Raw genomic sequence first — 14,101 nt, forward strand, 5'->3', positions numbered from 1 at the left:
ACCCACGATGTATGACACGTACGTCATGTACATGGCAGCTTCGCGCACGGCTCAGCACGGGCCAGGAGTGACGGCCAGGCGCAGGACGGACAGATACATGGGGAGCCGTCGAGCCGCACAGCAGTCAGCGGCTGTAACAGCGGCGGCCGTGGGATGCGGCTCCTGGGCTCAGGTGGGGGAAGGGAAGCCAGGCACACACACACACACACACACAATGCGTAGCACCGAGCTTAGGCTAGTTTAAAAAAAAACAACAGCGAAATCGTAGTGTAGGGACTCGTGCCTCGGTGGTCAGCACTGCAGAACAGTGAGGGAATGACCACCACTGAAGAAGGGAGGGTGATGTTACCTCGTTGGGGGGGTGATGGGGGGTCACCAGGGGCTTCTGGAACGTGAGCGCTTCCCCTGTGGTCACCTTGTGGATAGTGACGCAGGCATTCGCTTCGAGAGAATTCCTCGCACTGGCTGTTTTGCACTGGGCCCTTTTCCGTGTGTGTGTGTGTGTGTGTGTACGTTACAGATGTCTTACAGTAGTAGAATTTTAAAAGTGGCTCACAATATGTGTTCCTATCTTGTATTTTAGAAAAGCTTTAACCTTTTTTTTTTTTTTAGAGAACTAAACCTAAAATTTTGAGGCACTCGGTCACAGTTCTTAGGGTGTGTCTCTTCCTCTCTGTGTTCGGGTTGCTAGCTCTTGGGAGGGGAACCGCGGCTGGGTCACCTCGCCCAGAGAGGCCGTGGCTCACAGGGCGTGTGCGGTGCATGGGCCTGTTCACGTGCGGGGTGACGCGTGAGGTGTGTGGGCACTGGCGCAGGAGGCTGGCCCGGGACCTGCCGCTCCGTGAGTGGGAGCAGGGCAGCTGACCGGTGGGTGAGCCGCATCCGCTGGGGAGCTGTGCAGGACCGGCCCGGCCCTGCTCCGAGATGCTTTGCTCACACGGCTGTCCTGTCCGCAGGAATGGAAGACTGGGAAGAGGAAGGCGGAGAAGGATGAGCTGGTGGGCGTCATGATATTCTCCACCATGGAGCCAGAGGCCCCCGACTTGGACCTGACGGAAATGTAAGCGATGCTGCCCCCCTTGCCTTCGCCTGCGCGGTGTCCACCTCCTCTGCCCCGGGCCTGGCCAGCACAGCCAGCGTGGGACCCAGACTGTCTGACCAAGTGTAGGAAGGGAGCGGGGCTTGTAGTCAGGGGGCAAGGAAAGCGTCACCGGTGCGTGAAGCACATCTTTCCAGCCAGAACCCAGAGGAAGGCCTGCCTCCTCCTTTGTACCTGGAAGTCGGTGCTCTCAGAGCTGGCACAGGGGCTGGTCCCTGCTCCCAGCACGGTGCGGTTGGGCAGGGTGCGGTGGGGCAGGGCGTGGTGGGGCAGGGCGGCCAGAGCCAGGCCACACCCACGCCCCGGTCCACAGAGCGCGCTCGCTGTGGACGCCGCCTGGGAGGAAGCAGTCTCTGACCCGCTTTTCTGGGTTCTTTTCTGTTGTTGTTGATCACGGCACTTTTTTAAATGTGGGCGTGGTTGGAAATCCGGAGTACTTTCTTTTCTATGTAAGGACTAATAGGAAGACTTGAGGTTTATTTTAAGAAACGTTTCTTGTAAAATCATTGCTTATGTGTTACCAAAAATATAAACAAGGAAAAAAAAAACAGTCTTCTAACTGCCCGGAGAGGGAGTCACTGTTAGCATGTTGGTCCCCATCGTAACCCTCCAAACCCTCCTCTCCACGTACCTATGTGTCTGAGGGAAGAATCGTTCAAGCAGAAACGACCATCTCCTTTGTCATCTTTTTTTTTTTACTCTAAGAGTATTACAGCGATGATGTTTTTCAGGCTGGTGAATACTTTTTCCATCCTTAAAGAACTGATGTGTTCAGTGCCCCCTCAGACCAGTGGTTTTCAGGCTTTGCCCTCTCCCGGCGCACCTAAACCACCTGCTGAAGCGCTGCGGCTCCCCAAAAACAACGCCTTTTTATGCTGATCTGACAAAAATGGGTATAATTTTTACTAATTCACACCAAATGGCTATTGTGTTGGCTGTCATCATTTTTTCACGTGACAATCTCAGGGCAAAGAGGGCAGTGCCCCTGACTGAACAGTCAGCTGTTGCGTGCTTTAAACATTCTCGTGACGCACCAGTTGAAACTTGCTGCCTTGGGTGGTTGGGCAGCCGGGTTATTTTCTGTGATTCGCCGTTGGGAGGAACGAACACCTACCGTTAGCGGGCCATGTTATTGTTTTATGGGCTCGGGGGTACCTCCCATGATTGCACTTCAGTAAATAAGGTGTTCAAGAAATGGGGATTTTTTTTTAGAATAATTTTATTTACTATTCACAAGCAATTGAAAGGGAAAGGGAGCAGATTTAAATACAGATGACACGTTGCTAAGTGTCTAAAAGCCTGATCATCAAGCCTGTTTCAGTGCCAATCCACGTCAAGGGCCGTTGCTACAGGACAAGAAAACAAGGGCCTGTGGTTGTGTCCGGGGCGAGCGTCCCCGGCCGCGTCGGCGGTTCTCCTCCTGCGCCCGGTGCTGGCGTCGGCGGCCGAGCCCAGGACGCGCCTCCTTGTGCTGTTGCCCCGCAGAGAGCAGAAGTGCGACGCCGTCAGCAAGTTCACCAAGGCCATGGACGACGGTGTGAAGGAGCTGCTGACCGTGGGGCAGGAGCACTGGAAGCGCTGCACAGGCCGTGAGTGGGGGGCGGGGGGGCGGCCCGACGCCTCGGGTGGACTTGCGTTTAGTGGCTGGAGCCGTGGCCTCCCCGGGCTCCTCGGCGAACCCCACTCCCCACCCCGAGTTAAGAAACCGACAGTGGGCTCGAGCAAAGCCAGCCAGGAGCTCCCGTCAGAAAACACCGCGTTTGCTTCAATAGTCCCAGTGCTCCGGGGTGTTGTAATCCACGGGAAGGTCCTCTTTTCTGCGTGTTCACGGAGAGCGTGCGGTTATTTTTAGTCTCATGATTGTACCTCTTGCTCTCCATCCACTGGTAAGTGTTGATGTGACCAAGGCTCTGATTTTCAGGAAGAACCAGTGCAGCCGGCAGAGAACCTGAGGCAGGTCTACCTAGGGCACGGCGCCCTGCCTGCTGGTGCCCCCTCCTCGGGGGCTTCTTGCCCCTAGCCCCCCTTCGTCTGTGAGCTGTCGTTCCGCTGAGACCGGTGTCCGGCTGTGGGGCCCTGCCCGGCACCCGCCCGGCTCCTCCTGAAGGCACAGGGTCTCCGGAGGTCGGGCCCATGCTGGTGGCGATCACACAGGTGTCTCTGACCACCTCTGAGGGTCGGGACACGGTTCCCCACGGCGTCTCCTCTGCCCTTGTCGCCAGCACTGCCTTCTGAGCCCCTGAGGGAACCCCCAGCTTCCTGAGCTCCAGGGTGGCCCCCCCCCCAGCGTGTATTTCAGGTGAACAAGGTCCTGCTCATCTGTCACCAGGACCTGCAGGAACACGGGTTGTGCCCAGTTATTTTTAAAAAATAAAAGTGGCTTTACTTTGAATTAAAAAGTCATACATACCCACTTTTAAATTATATCAGTAGTTTGGTATTCAGTGTAGGAAAGAGGTTAAATGATCTGATTTTATAAAGATTTTTTTAAGGTATTCATTGTAGACGATCAGAATTCGTAGTCAGGAAGGCAGTTTTCATGAACGAGCAACTGAGTGGGAGTGGCGTGCGGGTGAACCGTTGAAACAGCCCAGCCCAGTGCAGCTGAGCACTATCCTGAGGTCGGCTGGCCCAGAGGCTGCGGCGGGAACGGGCGCGCTCCCGCCTGCGGCCAGACCTGGCCGGGGCCACCCGTTTCTGTAAAGAGAGTGCGATGGGAACATAGCCATCCCCCCTCATTTCCACGTTGTCTTGGGCTACTGCCACGTGATGGTGGCAGGTGCACAGGTGCAGCGGATGCCTGGGGCCCCGCAACTCCAGGGACGCTCGGCGCTGGGCCCTGTGCACAAGGAAGGCCATGCGTGCCTCCCTGTGCCGCCCACGCGGCTTCTGTCAGTGACACTGCGTGCGGAGCCCCTGTGTGCACGCACACCCGAGGGGGTGACCCAGCTGCTCCTGCCCCGCAGAGGAGGGCAGAGGTGTGTCTAAGGGGACTGTGTACGGACGCAAAGAAAATCGCCGATGGTGCAGAGCCTCTTCTTTGGGGAGGTCCGCAGAGTGACCCAAGGGTTCTGGAGTCTTAGCACCAGAAGGAGCCTTGGAGAGCAGTTAGTCCGTCTGCTTCGTTTGCCGGTGAGGAGACTCAAGTCTCTCCTCCCCGGTCCTTGAGGTTCCACTGCCTGTTTTCTCCACACCTCGGTGCTTTCAGAGTTTGGTTTGGTTTTGTAAATAATTATTCACGCATAGGTAACAGGGTGGGGAAAGCAATGTAACTGGAAGCACGAGGGCCAAGCCCACCATGTGTCAGCCGTGCGACCCCGGGCAGGGCACCCGACTTACCTGACCCTTATTTTCCTACCCGTGAGGCCGAGGGCTCCCTGGGGTGCCCGAGGGGAGTGGTCTCTGCAAACGCCCTGCACACTCAGCATGCACCGTTCATTGTACAGGTGGTTAATGACAGACTGAAAGAATCTGTTTTTAAAAATCAGTAATTTAAAAACCCGATCGTTTTATTAAAGAATATAGACAACTTTGAATCACATCAAATTTCTACTAAGAAAAGCAGTCGGTTTTAGAAAATAATCCCGTTTTGGGAACTGAGTCCCATTTCAGTGTGCCCCGGGGACCAGCTGACGGTCGATCTCCTCTCCTCTCCCCTCCCCGCAGCGTTGCCCAAGGAGTACCAGAAGATCGGCAAGGCCCTGCAGAGCCTGGCCACGGTGTTCAGCTCCAGCGGCTACCAAGGTGCGTCCTCTCCGTTCCCTCGCTCCTGGGGCTGCAGTGTCTCGCCCAGCCCGAGGCCCTCGGGGCAAGCAGGGGCTCTGCAGGGGAGCACCACGGGCGCTGACCCGTACTGGCCGGGCCACCCCGCTCAGGACTCCGGCAGCTTCGCCTTCCTCTGAGATGAGCAGGGGGGTCGTTACTTGTGTTTTCTTGCTCGCTCCTTTGCCCCCTTTTTTGCACAGCTCTTGTGTTTCAATGAAGTGGGTGGCTTTGTGTGCAGCCCCTGCTCCCGTCTCTGCCAGACTGCGGTCAGGTCAGGTCTGCCCCTCAGCAAGGCCAGACCTCATCAGGGTCATTTGGAGGAAAAGCTTTTGAATAACAAATTCACGTCTCAGTTCTCTCTATAACACGTAATAGCTCTCCACTCAGCCCACATCGTGTGTCTCACCTGAGGGGTTTCAGGTCCGTCGGAGAACACTCAGGAGAACAAGTTCGTGGTTTTCCCTCGAAGTTTTACTTTTCCTGGGGGGGCAGGCAGGAAGTAAAAGTATTTGTTAAGTGAGTGGCATCTATTAAATGCATGTCCTGTCAGTCACAGAAATGACGGGCCCCAGCTGGTGTGGCTCAGTGGATTGAGTGCCGGCCTATGAACCAAACGGTTGCCGGTTCGATTCCCAGTCAGGGCACATGCCTGGGTTGTGGGCCAGGTCCCCAACAGGGGGCGTGTGAGAGGCAGCCCATTGATGTTTCTGTCCCTCTCTTTCTCCCTCCTTTCCCCTCTCTCAAGAAATAAATAAATAGAATTTTCTAAAAGCAAATGCTTAAAAAAAAAAGAAAAGAAATGACGGAACCGGTGCTTTCACCAGGGCGTTCATCCTGACACCCAGGGAATGCGGGTCTTCGGATGCCCGCGTGTGAGTTGCAGGAATGAGAAATCAGTGTCAACGAATTTCAGGTTTGGGGCTCCCGTATAGGAACTGGAGTCCCCATTGACTAGCCTCTTCCGTGTCAAAGGAAATAAGGTCGGCAGCGATGAGAACGGTTTCTTACCGCCAGGTCCCTACCCTCGGGTACGCGGGCACCTCGGGGCCGTGGCTCTGGTGGTCCCCGGGTTACCTCGAATAGAACTGCCGTGTCCCCCAGCGATGTGCTCACTGACGTGGGAACACCGCCGAGACAGAGGCCCCGCACGGGCCGGGAAGCGTTTCGTGTTCTTGCGCACCGTCACGGAAACAGAGCCGATAGGGAACTGTAAACGGGTGTCTGCAGGGAGGGAAGGGCAGGCGCCGGAGCTGGGCTTCCGGTCGTCCCTTTTTTCGGTGGTTTTGACTTTGGACACGTGTGAGTGTGGTACATAATTATTAGAAAACAAACAAGTCAAAATGTTTTTAAAAATTCCTAGTAAACAAAAGCAAAATAAAACAAATGACTTGATACATAAAGACGAAGGCATAACCGCATAAAGAGGACTGACTTCCAATCGCCTCAAAACACTGTATTTTGACTATACATCCTTAACAGCAGATGCCTTATGGTGTAAAAAACTGCAAAGAAATTTTTAATTATTTTCAGTCATGCTATGATTAGCAATGTAGTACTGGTATTGCGATTCCAAAAATCCTGAAGTTATTTTACATGTTGTAAGAGAAAGCAAGTATGGAATTGTGTTACCGTTGTTAACATTTAAGATTTTTAAGAGGTAAAAATCAAAAGTTTTAAAATATAATCAGAAAAACCCTGTAGTCCTCATTTTGAGGTGGACACACCAGTATGAGCTCACTTGTGTTTTTCTCTTTTAAAAACACGAGTTCACTTTGCTCTGTTGACTGAAAAGACCTGGGACCGATGACCCACCCCTCCTGCCCCCGCCCCGCATCACCCCTGTGGTGATCTCTAGACACCAGGTTCCACCGGACGAGCCAGGTTCCTGTCCAGCCAAAGAACTCCGACTCCAGTCTGGAGGCCCTTCCCCCGACTGACCCTGAGGGAAAGATTTGAGCGTTAGGGCAGACGAGAACTGTACCGCATTCACTGGACTGATGCGCACCAAATGTGTTAAAGTCCGTGCTGAATGCGGTGGTGGTTCGGGAAATGTTGATCTCGCTCACCTTTGGAGCGTGGTGGGGGGTCAGCTCAGCACTCTGAGAGCTGTCAAGAGGAAGGAGCAAGCGTTTAGCCCGCGCTTCGCTCCCCGTTCCTGTGCCTCGGGGCTAGCCGCGAAGCCGCGCAGGAAAGCTGCTGCGTGCAGACGCGCCTGGGCTCCTGGGGAGGGCCGGGCGTGGGAGGGCACCGGGTCTGCAGACCCGTGCGGAAACAGGCCCCAGACGGTGGTCGTCAGCTGTGGCTTCGAACCTAACGTCCCACGAAGCTCACGTAACGAGGAGTCGTGTCCCCAGAACCTGACCGAGCCTCTAGATCTAACTCTAGTGTGAAGGGAATACGGGGAACGGTGGGTGGGGCCGTCGCGGCAGGGACAGTGGGCCCCAGCGCGGATGGCCCGGTCTCCTCCACACACCCCAGGAGGACGCTCTGCGTGAAAGGGAGCGGGGAGTGGGGCCTGTGGGTCTAAGAAACACGTGAGCCTTGCGCCACGTGGACACTTCCGCACCCCAGTCCAAGCCACCAGCATGACTTAGGACAGCAGGAAGCTGCACGGTGACTGCACGTCAGGGACAGTGGGCGCGCCTTAATCGTGTGTGGTGTTGTCCTTATACCCCAGGTGAAATTTGTGGGTGAGACGTCATGGGGCCAATGCAAGCGGCGGTGGGAGTGGACGGTGCAGGTGACAGTACTGCCCGTGAGAGTACTGTCCACTGGGCAGCTGGGTGACGGGTAGATGGGGATTCGTTGTACCGTCTGTCTAGTTCTGAAAGTGAAGTTTCCTGTAATAAAATTTTTAAATCAAACGAATGGAAAACAGTGCAGCTTGCAACTGCTGAAAACTGTAACAACTTCCAGGTGAAACGGATCTCAACAACGCGATAACGGAAGCGGGGAAGACTTACGAAGAGATCGCCAGCCTCGTGGCAGAACAGGTATTAACGGGACCCCTCGATTCAGTTAAGGTTTCGTGCCATCAAATCCACATGTCACTTAAAGTCGGTTTAAGACAGACTTTCCCAGGGGACATCCTCTTCCATGCTTCCAGATCTTTGTTAGCTGTACTTGGTGATGGTGTTCCTCAGGTTAGGCTAAAGGGGTGGGTAAAGTTGTCATCCAGAAATCCGAGGGAATGCCTTGCGGTGTCAAGGGTTCGGGTCTGTCCTCAGCCCTCGGGTCAGAAAGCAAGGCAGGCGCCCTGCCCCTGTCCACGGCGGAGGGCTCCGCTAAGCCTCGGTTTCCTGCGACGGGGGCGGCACCGGCCTAGGGAGGAGCTTGGGGTCCGGCAGCTGATGTGGAGAAGGCAGCTGCCGCAGACCCCGCCCAGAGCGCGTCTGTGTCGCCCACGTGACATGGTGGCGTGGATGGGGAGGCTCCGGGGCCGGGCCTCACTTCCTCCCACAGGAGTGCGTTCCTGGGAGGGAGGGAGGGGAGCAGCTGCCTGCGCCACCTCAGACCCCTACACTGAACAACACAAACGCACGTTGTTTCCGGCAGCTTTTTAAAATGTGTACACGTGCTCCTGTGGACACACGCGTGTCGTTAACTGCTCTCTGATCCTTGTAAAAAAGGTTAATTTTCAGACGTGTGTGTAACACAGCTATAGAAATTATAACTCAGGAAAATGAAGACTGTTCAAGATGTCACTAAGAATGACACTAGGTTTTCTTTTTATATTCTCTGCAGGAATTTAGACATTTAAACTTTGTGTGTGCAAACAGCCCTAACCAGGTGTTCTGGTGTCATGTTTCCTCAGGGTGTTGTACTCTGGGCCCCTCGAACTGGCTGATCTCACCAGCCGACCACCCAGTGGCCTGGTGTTCTGTCGTTTTCTGTACACCCAGTGGCTGCAGGCACAGTGGTCTTGGGGGCTATTTTCTTGTAGGAAAACTGACCCGAAAGCTTCGCCCTCCACACAGCCCCGGGAGGGTTGGGCTAGCACGGTCCTCAGGTCCACGTTTTCTTGCCCCCGAATGTCCCAGTCCCTCGGCCATAACAGCCGGCCTGTCTCGTTGCAGCCGAAGAAAGACCTGCACTTCCTCATGGAGTGCAACCACGAGTACAAGGGCTTCCTCGGCTGCTTCCCCGACATCGTCGGCGCGCACAAGGTGAGGCCGGGGGCCGGTTTGTGGGGGGCGGGGACCGGGCCGGCCTCTCGAGAGCTGCTCCGTTTCACGGGGTGGGCCAGGGGCGCTTTCCGGGGCCCCCAGAAGTCCGGGAGTATTTGAAAAGCAGGATCCCATCACATGGTTTGGACAGAAGAGCAGTTCTTAGTTTGTTTTATTCTGTAAAAAGGCTGTTTTGATGAAACTGAAAATACGAAAAGTTTTTCTTTATCCATGTAGTTAGGCGTCCAACAAAAGAATCCTAGTGTTTGAAACTCGAGGCGACGGTAAGAACAGTCTTTCCCTTGTCGGTGCGAAGCCGCTGAGCTGCTGCGGCAGATGCTCGGGGACCACCCCCCCGTCCATCCGAGGAGATGGGATGAGCGCCCCCCCCCCAGCCCCGCAGCGGGCTCCCCAGTGAGCATGAGACGGTCACCGCTGGTGCTGTCTGTCTGTCCAGCTCAGTGGAGAGGAAACTGTCATCGCCATCAAAAGGGCATTTTTAAACTAAATTTTAAAACTGACTTAGGGTAGACTCACATTGCATTTCTGGTTAATTTTTTCTCTGTGTCTAACTTGTGTGTGTATTACCTCGGAGTTTGGGGTATTCTATGAACAAGAGTACTCGAGGGTGTTGTGGCGTACTTGGATGCACTGGGAAGCTCTCTACAAAGGACTGGGCCGTGTCCATTGTAGCGTTCGGCTTCATAATCAAAGCGTGAAGGGGCCGCATAGGAATTAGAGTTTGTGCAGCTTCAGATAACTTGCCGTAAACCTCTGAACATTTTCTCATCCACTCATCCGTATCTTTGCTATTTTAAATCATGTCGCAGTGCCCTGGGGGTGCTGTGTCTCTTTGAGACGGTGACTTTGTTTCCTTCGAATGTGCCCCTGAGGGGGGGTTGCCAGGAGAGGGGATCTTCAGTACTCTCACCGCGAGGCAGGAAACTCTGTAGCTCTGTGAGCGTTAACCAGGCTCACTGTGGTCACCGTCCCACAACAGATACAGAGACCAAGTCATCGTGTTGCACGCCTCAAGTTAATCCAACGTTGCGTGTCGTCATATTTCAGTGAAACTGAAAAAGCAAAGTTAATAAAGTTAAAGTCTCCGTTAAAAACGTACCTCAGAACAGTTAGCGTGTCGTGGGAGTCTGTGCCCGCAGTCAAGAGTTCCAGGCGGGAGCCTGAGTCGTGCACGAGAGCGGAGGTGCCCCTTCCAGACGGCCGGGCGTGACGGGCACCGGGTGGCTCTCACGGTGGCTCCCGTCCGAGTGTTGCCTTGAAGCCCACTTGGCGCGTCTTACAGAGATCCCAGTGTCTGCACTGTGATCTGAGCCTTCTGCCCGGCGGCCTTCTGCCCAGCGGCACACACACCTGCGCCAGCCTGTGAAGTCCTCACCGTGGTGCAGGAGAGACGGGGAGCGCTCGCTCCTCGAACCACCGTGTCCGCCCAGCGCCTGCGCACACCCAGCGCCTGCCGCCCCGAGCGAACCGCTGAGGTCCAGGCTGCGGCTGACACGCATCCAGAGTGGAATGCTCTCTGGTTTCCTGCCTCGTCGTGACAGCGAACTGCAAATCTTAGCTCAGTTACGTTTTTCAAGTGACTTAAAGTTGTATTTAGATGCTCTCCTATGATTTTATCTCAGGGGGAGGTTTTCTGTTCAACAGCAAGTCAATTATAAAAGATGTGGTGGTGCGTTATAGTTTAAACTGATGACTGATCCTTTTAGCTTTGTTTCACTGACGCCATTTCATTTCCGTGATTCACAGGGAGCAATAGAAAAAGTGAAAGAAAGTGATAAGTTGGTGGCAACCAGCAAGATCACCCCCCAGGACAAGCAGAACATGGTGAAGCGTGTCGGCACGATGTCCTACGCGCTGCAAGGTGAGCGGGTTTGTGCGTGGCCGGTGCAGGCTGATCTCCCCAGCGAGGCTGCCCCTTCCCTGCAGTGAGTTGCCGTTCCTGGGTGTGGGCAGCAGTTACGTAAGAGCTGATTTAAACTGTCCTCGCAAGCCTGTTGTTGGCAGGGTCTCCTAGCGACGGCGAAGACGCCTTCACAGCCTGAATACCAGTGAGAGTGCCGTGGGAGGTCCCCAAGTTCAGCCTCTAGGTGCCTGCGACCTCCACGCCCAGGACCGTGGCATGCAGAGGAGTGTGGAGGTAGCAGACAGGCACAGTCTGTTAGTAAGAGGAGGATGCTAATCTTTACGTGGTGGAGTGTCTCCCGGCACACGGGAGCAGGGAGTGGATTTCTCCTGCTCTGGTGGACAGGTAGAGGATTCCCGGGCGAAGGAGAAAGGGGAAGGACGCTCTGGTCTGACGAGAAGCACAGACAGCGGTGGTACAGGGTCACGTCATTGGCCGTGGGGGGAAGACACGCCCGTGGGTTCCTGGGATGAGTGGGGGTGGTTGTGGAGGGCCTTGAGAGCCCGGCAGGAGGGTCTAGACTGGATGTGGGCGTGGGGAAGTCATCGGAAGGTTCCAGTGAGGGGCAACAAGGTGGTGCTCAAGGGCAAAGGGTGTGCCGGTTGCACGGGGCACGCTGGCGGGGTGGGGGCGGTCGGACCTGCCAGCCCGCAGCCACTGCTCAGGCTGTCGGGGGTTCTGGGGCCCGGAGAAGAGGTGGTGCTGGGGGGAGAGAACGGGCACGTTTGCAAGCTTCTCCCAGGAGCAGCCCCCAGGGCCAGGGAACTCTCGGGAGAAAGAGGGCGTGTGCAAGACCCCCAGAACCGAGATGACAGGAGCGGAACGGGGAAACCTGAGTGCCGAGTGGGGCTTCGGGGGGTTCAGAATAGGGCATTGGTGTTGAACTTGGGTTTGGGGTTATCCACACAGGTGACTGAAGAGCTCTGTGCAACTTGAGACACACTAATGTGGACCTTAGCACAGGACCCCTTTACATTAGCTCTTCGTAGGACTCGACGCTGGCAGTTGGCTTTCTGGGCCTGGAGTGGAAGGGCAAGGCAGGGGGCAGGGGCAGGGTGAGGAGGGCTCTGATGAGGAGGCCCCTGCAGGTTGTGGTTGGCGGGGGGGGGGGGGGGGGGGCGGCAGTGGCATCGAGAGACACGTTCCAGTAGGGACTCGTTGCTGAGTGGATCTGTCCAGCGAAGATGAAGAGTGGCCGTCAAACCTTCTCCCCCAGGAAGGGGGGGATTTCGGGCGGCCCTGGAGCTCAGGGGCGGTGAAGCCCCGTGACTGAGTCCGCTCATCGGCCTGCTGTCCGTCCGGGGGCACTTCGAGAGACCTGCCTGGGCTGTCGCTGTGCCCGGAGGAGCAGGGCGCGGCCCTGGGTGCCTTGCCGGGTCTGCCGTGAACGGACTTGAGCGTCTGAACTGTTGCCGTCTGCAGGGAAAACGACCACCGAGTGGGTGTCCTGCCCGGTCTCTGGTCACAGTGGTCCCCCGAGTCCGGGCGATCACCTGCCCGGGGTTCCCCAGTAGTTAATGTGCAGATCCGCAGGGGTCATCCCTCTCCCGGACAGACTCAGTGTCTGCCCTTCGCTGTTCAGATGGTTTTCCAGCCTCTTTCCCGAGGGGTTTCTCGGGCGCCGGCGCTGCCCCGGGGCCAAGCAGCGTGTGGTGGCGAGCGGCTGGTGGCGAGCGGTCACCGAGCCGAGAAGCCAGGCGTCGCTTGGTTGTCGGGGCACTGACGGAGCTGTTGGTTTGGGTTGCAGCCGAGATGAACCACTTCCATAGCAACCGGATCTACGACTACAACAGCGTCATCCGCCTGTACCTGGAGCAGCAGGTGCAGTTCTACGAGACGGTGAGTCGGCACCCCCCCCCCCCCCCCCCCCCCCCCCCGCCCCGGCCCCGGCCCCGGCCCGCTGCCCACGGCGGGATTCCCGCTCGCGTACTTCCACCGCGTAAAGTTAATCTGTCTGTGCTTTTTAATCCTGAGACTAAACCCAGACAGGCTGTAAATACTGAGTGGGGTTTATTTTAATCTCTTAATTACCTCTGCCTTCCCTTTTTAAATAATAGTGGGTTTTAAAAAAAATGTTTTCTTTTGAAGAAGGGGTCTTGGACGCTAGTGACGGGGCCCAGGAAGACCGGCTTGTGTAGCTCCCCTCGCCCCCACCCCCACCTCTCTGCAAGCGGGAGCGCAGCTGGACCAATGAGGTCACCCTGCCCCCAAGGCCCGGCCGGCCAAGGAGCCTGGCACCTCGGGCTCCAGGGCCGGGCGGGCGGCCGGCCTCTGTGAATGAGGCCTCACAGTGTGCCGCCGGGAGGGTGGGGCCTCCAGTCCTTTCGTTCGGAAAGCAAGGAAGGAGGCGTAAACGCCTGTGCCCCTGTGCGGCAGTTCCGTCGTGTGCTGGCGCGCCCAGACAGCAGCTCCCGCGTGGCGGCGGACGCTCCGCCCCCTGGCGGCGGACGCTCCGCCCTCCGAGGACATGGCGACAGTGTCTGTCTGTCTCCACCGGCACATTCTGGGACGGCCGTCACGTGCTCGGCGCATGTTGTGCGTTGGAAAGAGGTGGTTCTGGCAACAAGTGTGCAGGGAGGGCTCCCAGAGCAGTGTTCTCCCCGTGGCGCGCACGCGGCCCTCCCGGTGGTGCGCCAGCACGTGCAGCTGATCGGCGCTGCCGTGGGACGGTTGCCTGGCACCCTGGGCTAGAGTGGCGGGTGCCTGCGTTCGAGTGAGAGAGGAATGGGGGGACAGCTCTTAAAACCCCGATCGTGTTGATTTGTTAAATAATTCTCAAGCCCGAGTGAGGTTTAATTCCTAATGTCATCGTAATTCGAAAGAGTAACCCGTGTATTTAATCACGGTCTCTGTTGGGTCTCACATGGTTACTGAAATGTGCGTGTTTGTCCACGGGCAAACATTTATTGAGTATCGTGTGCTGAGCACTTACTGCGAATGCGCAGGACCCGGGGACGACTGAGGCCTCGCAGGGGGCACGAGTCTCCTTGCGGGAGACAGGCGCAGTGTCACCTGCCGGACAGCGGTGGCTTTAGGAGTACGGTGGCACTGCCACCCGCGGTAGCAGCAGAGGGGCGTGCTCCTTGGCTGGGTCTTAGGAGTTTGTGGGCGGACTGACCTCCTGCATCACTGGGTGGTCTTGAAATG

General features: G+C 56.4%; 1 protein-coding gene across 1 annotated transcript in view; it reads left to right on the forward strand.

Annotated features, from left to right (window-relative positions):
- Positions 1-14,101, forward strand: part of SNX9 (sorting nexin 9) — an 80,844-nt gene that overhangs the window by 66,428 nt on the left and 315 nt on the right. The window contains 7 exon segments of the mRNA XM_036022612.1: positions 957-1,060; positions 2,585-2,688; positions 4,766-4,843; positions 7,781-7,857; positions 8,941-9,030; positions 10,798-10,912; positions 12,702-12,793. Coding sequence (XP_035878505.1) covers positions 957-1,060; positions 2,585-2,688; positions 4,766-4,843; positions 7,781-7,857; positions 8,941-9,030; positions 10,798-10,912; positions 12,702-12,793 — 660 coding nt within the window.

Source organism: Phyllostomus discolor, chromosome 4, assembly GCF_004126475.2.
Source record: "Phyllostomus discolor isolate MPI-MPIP mPhyDis1 chromosome 4, mPhyDis1.pri.v3, whole genome shotgun sequence".
Lineage (NCBI taxonomy): Eukaryota > Metazoa > Chordata > Mammalia > Chiroptera > Phyllostomidae > Phyllostomus > Phyllostomus discolor.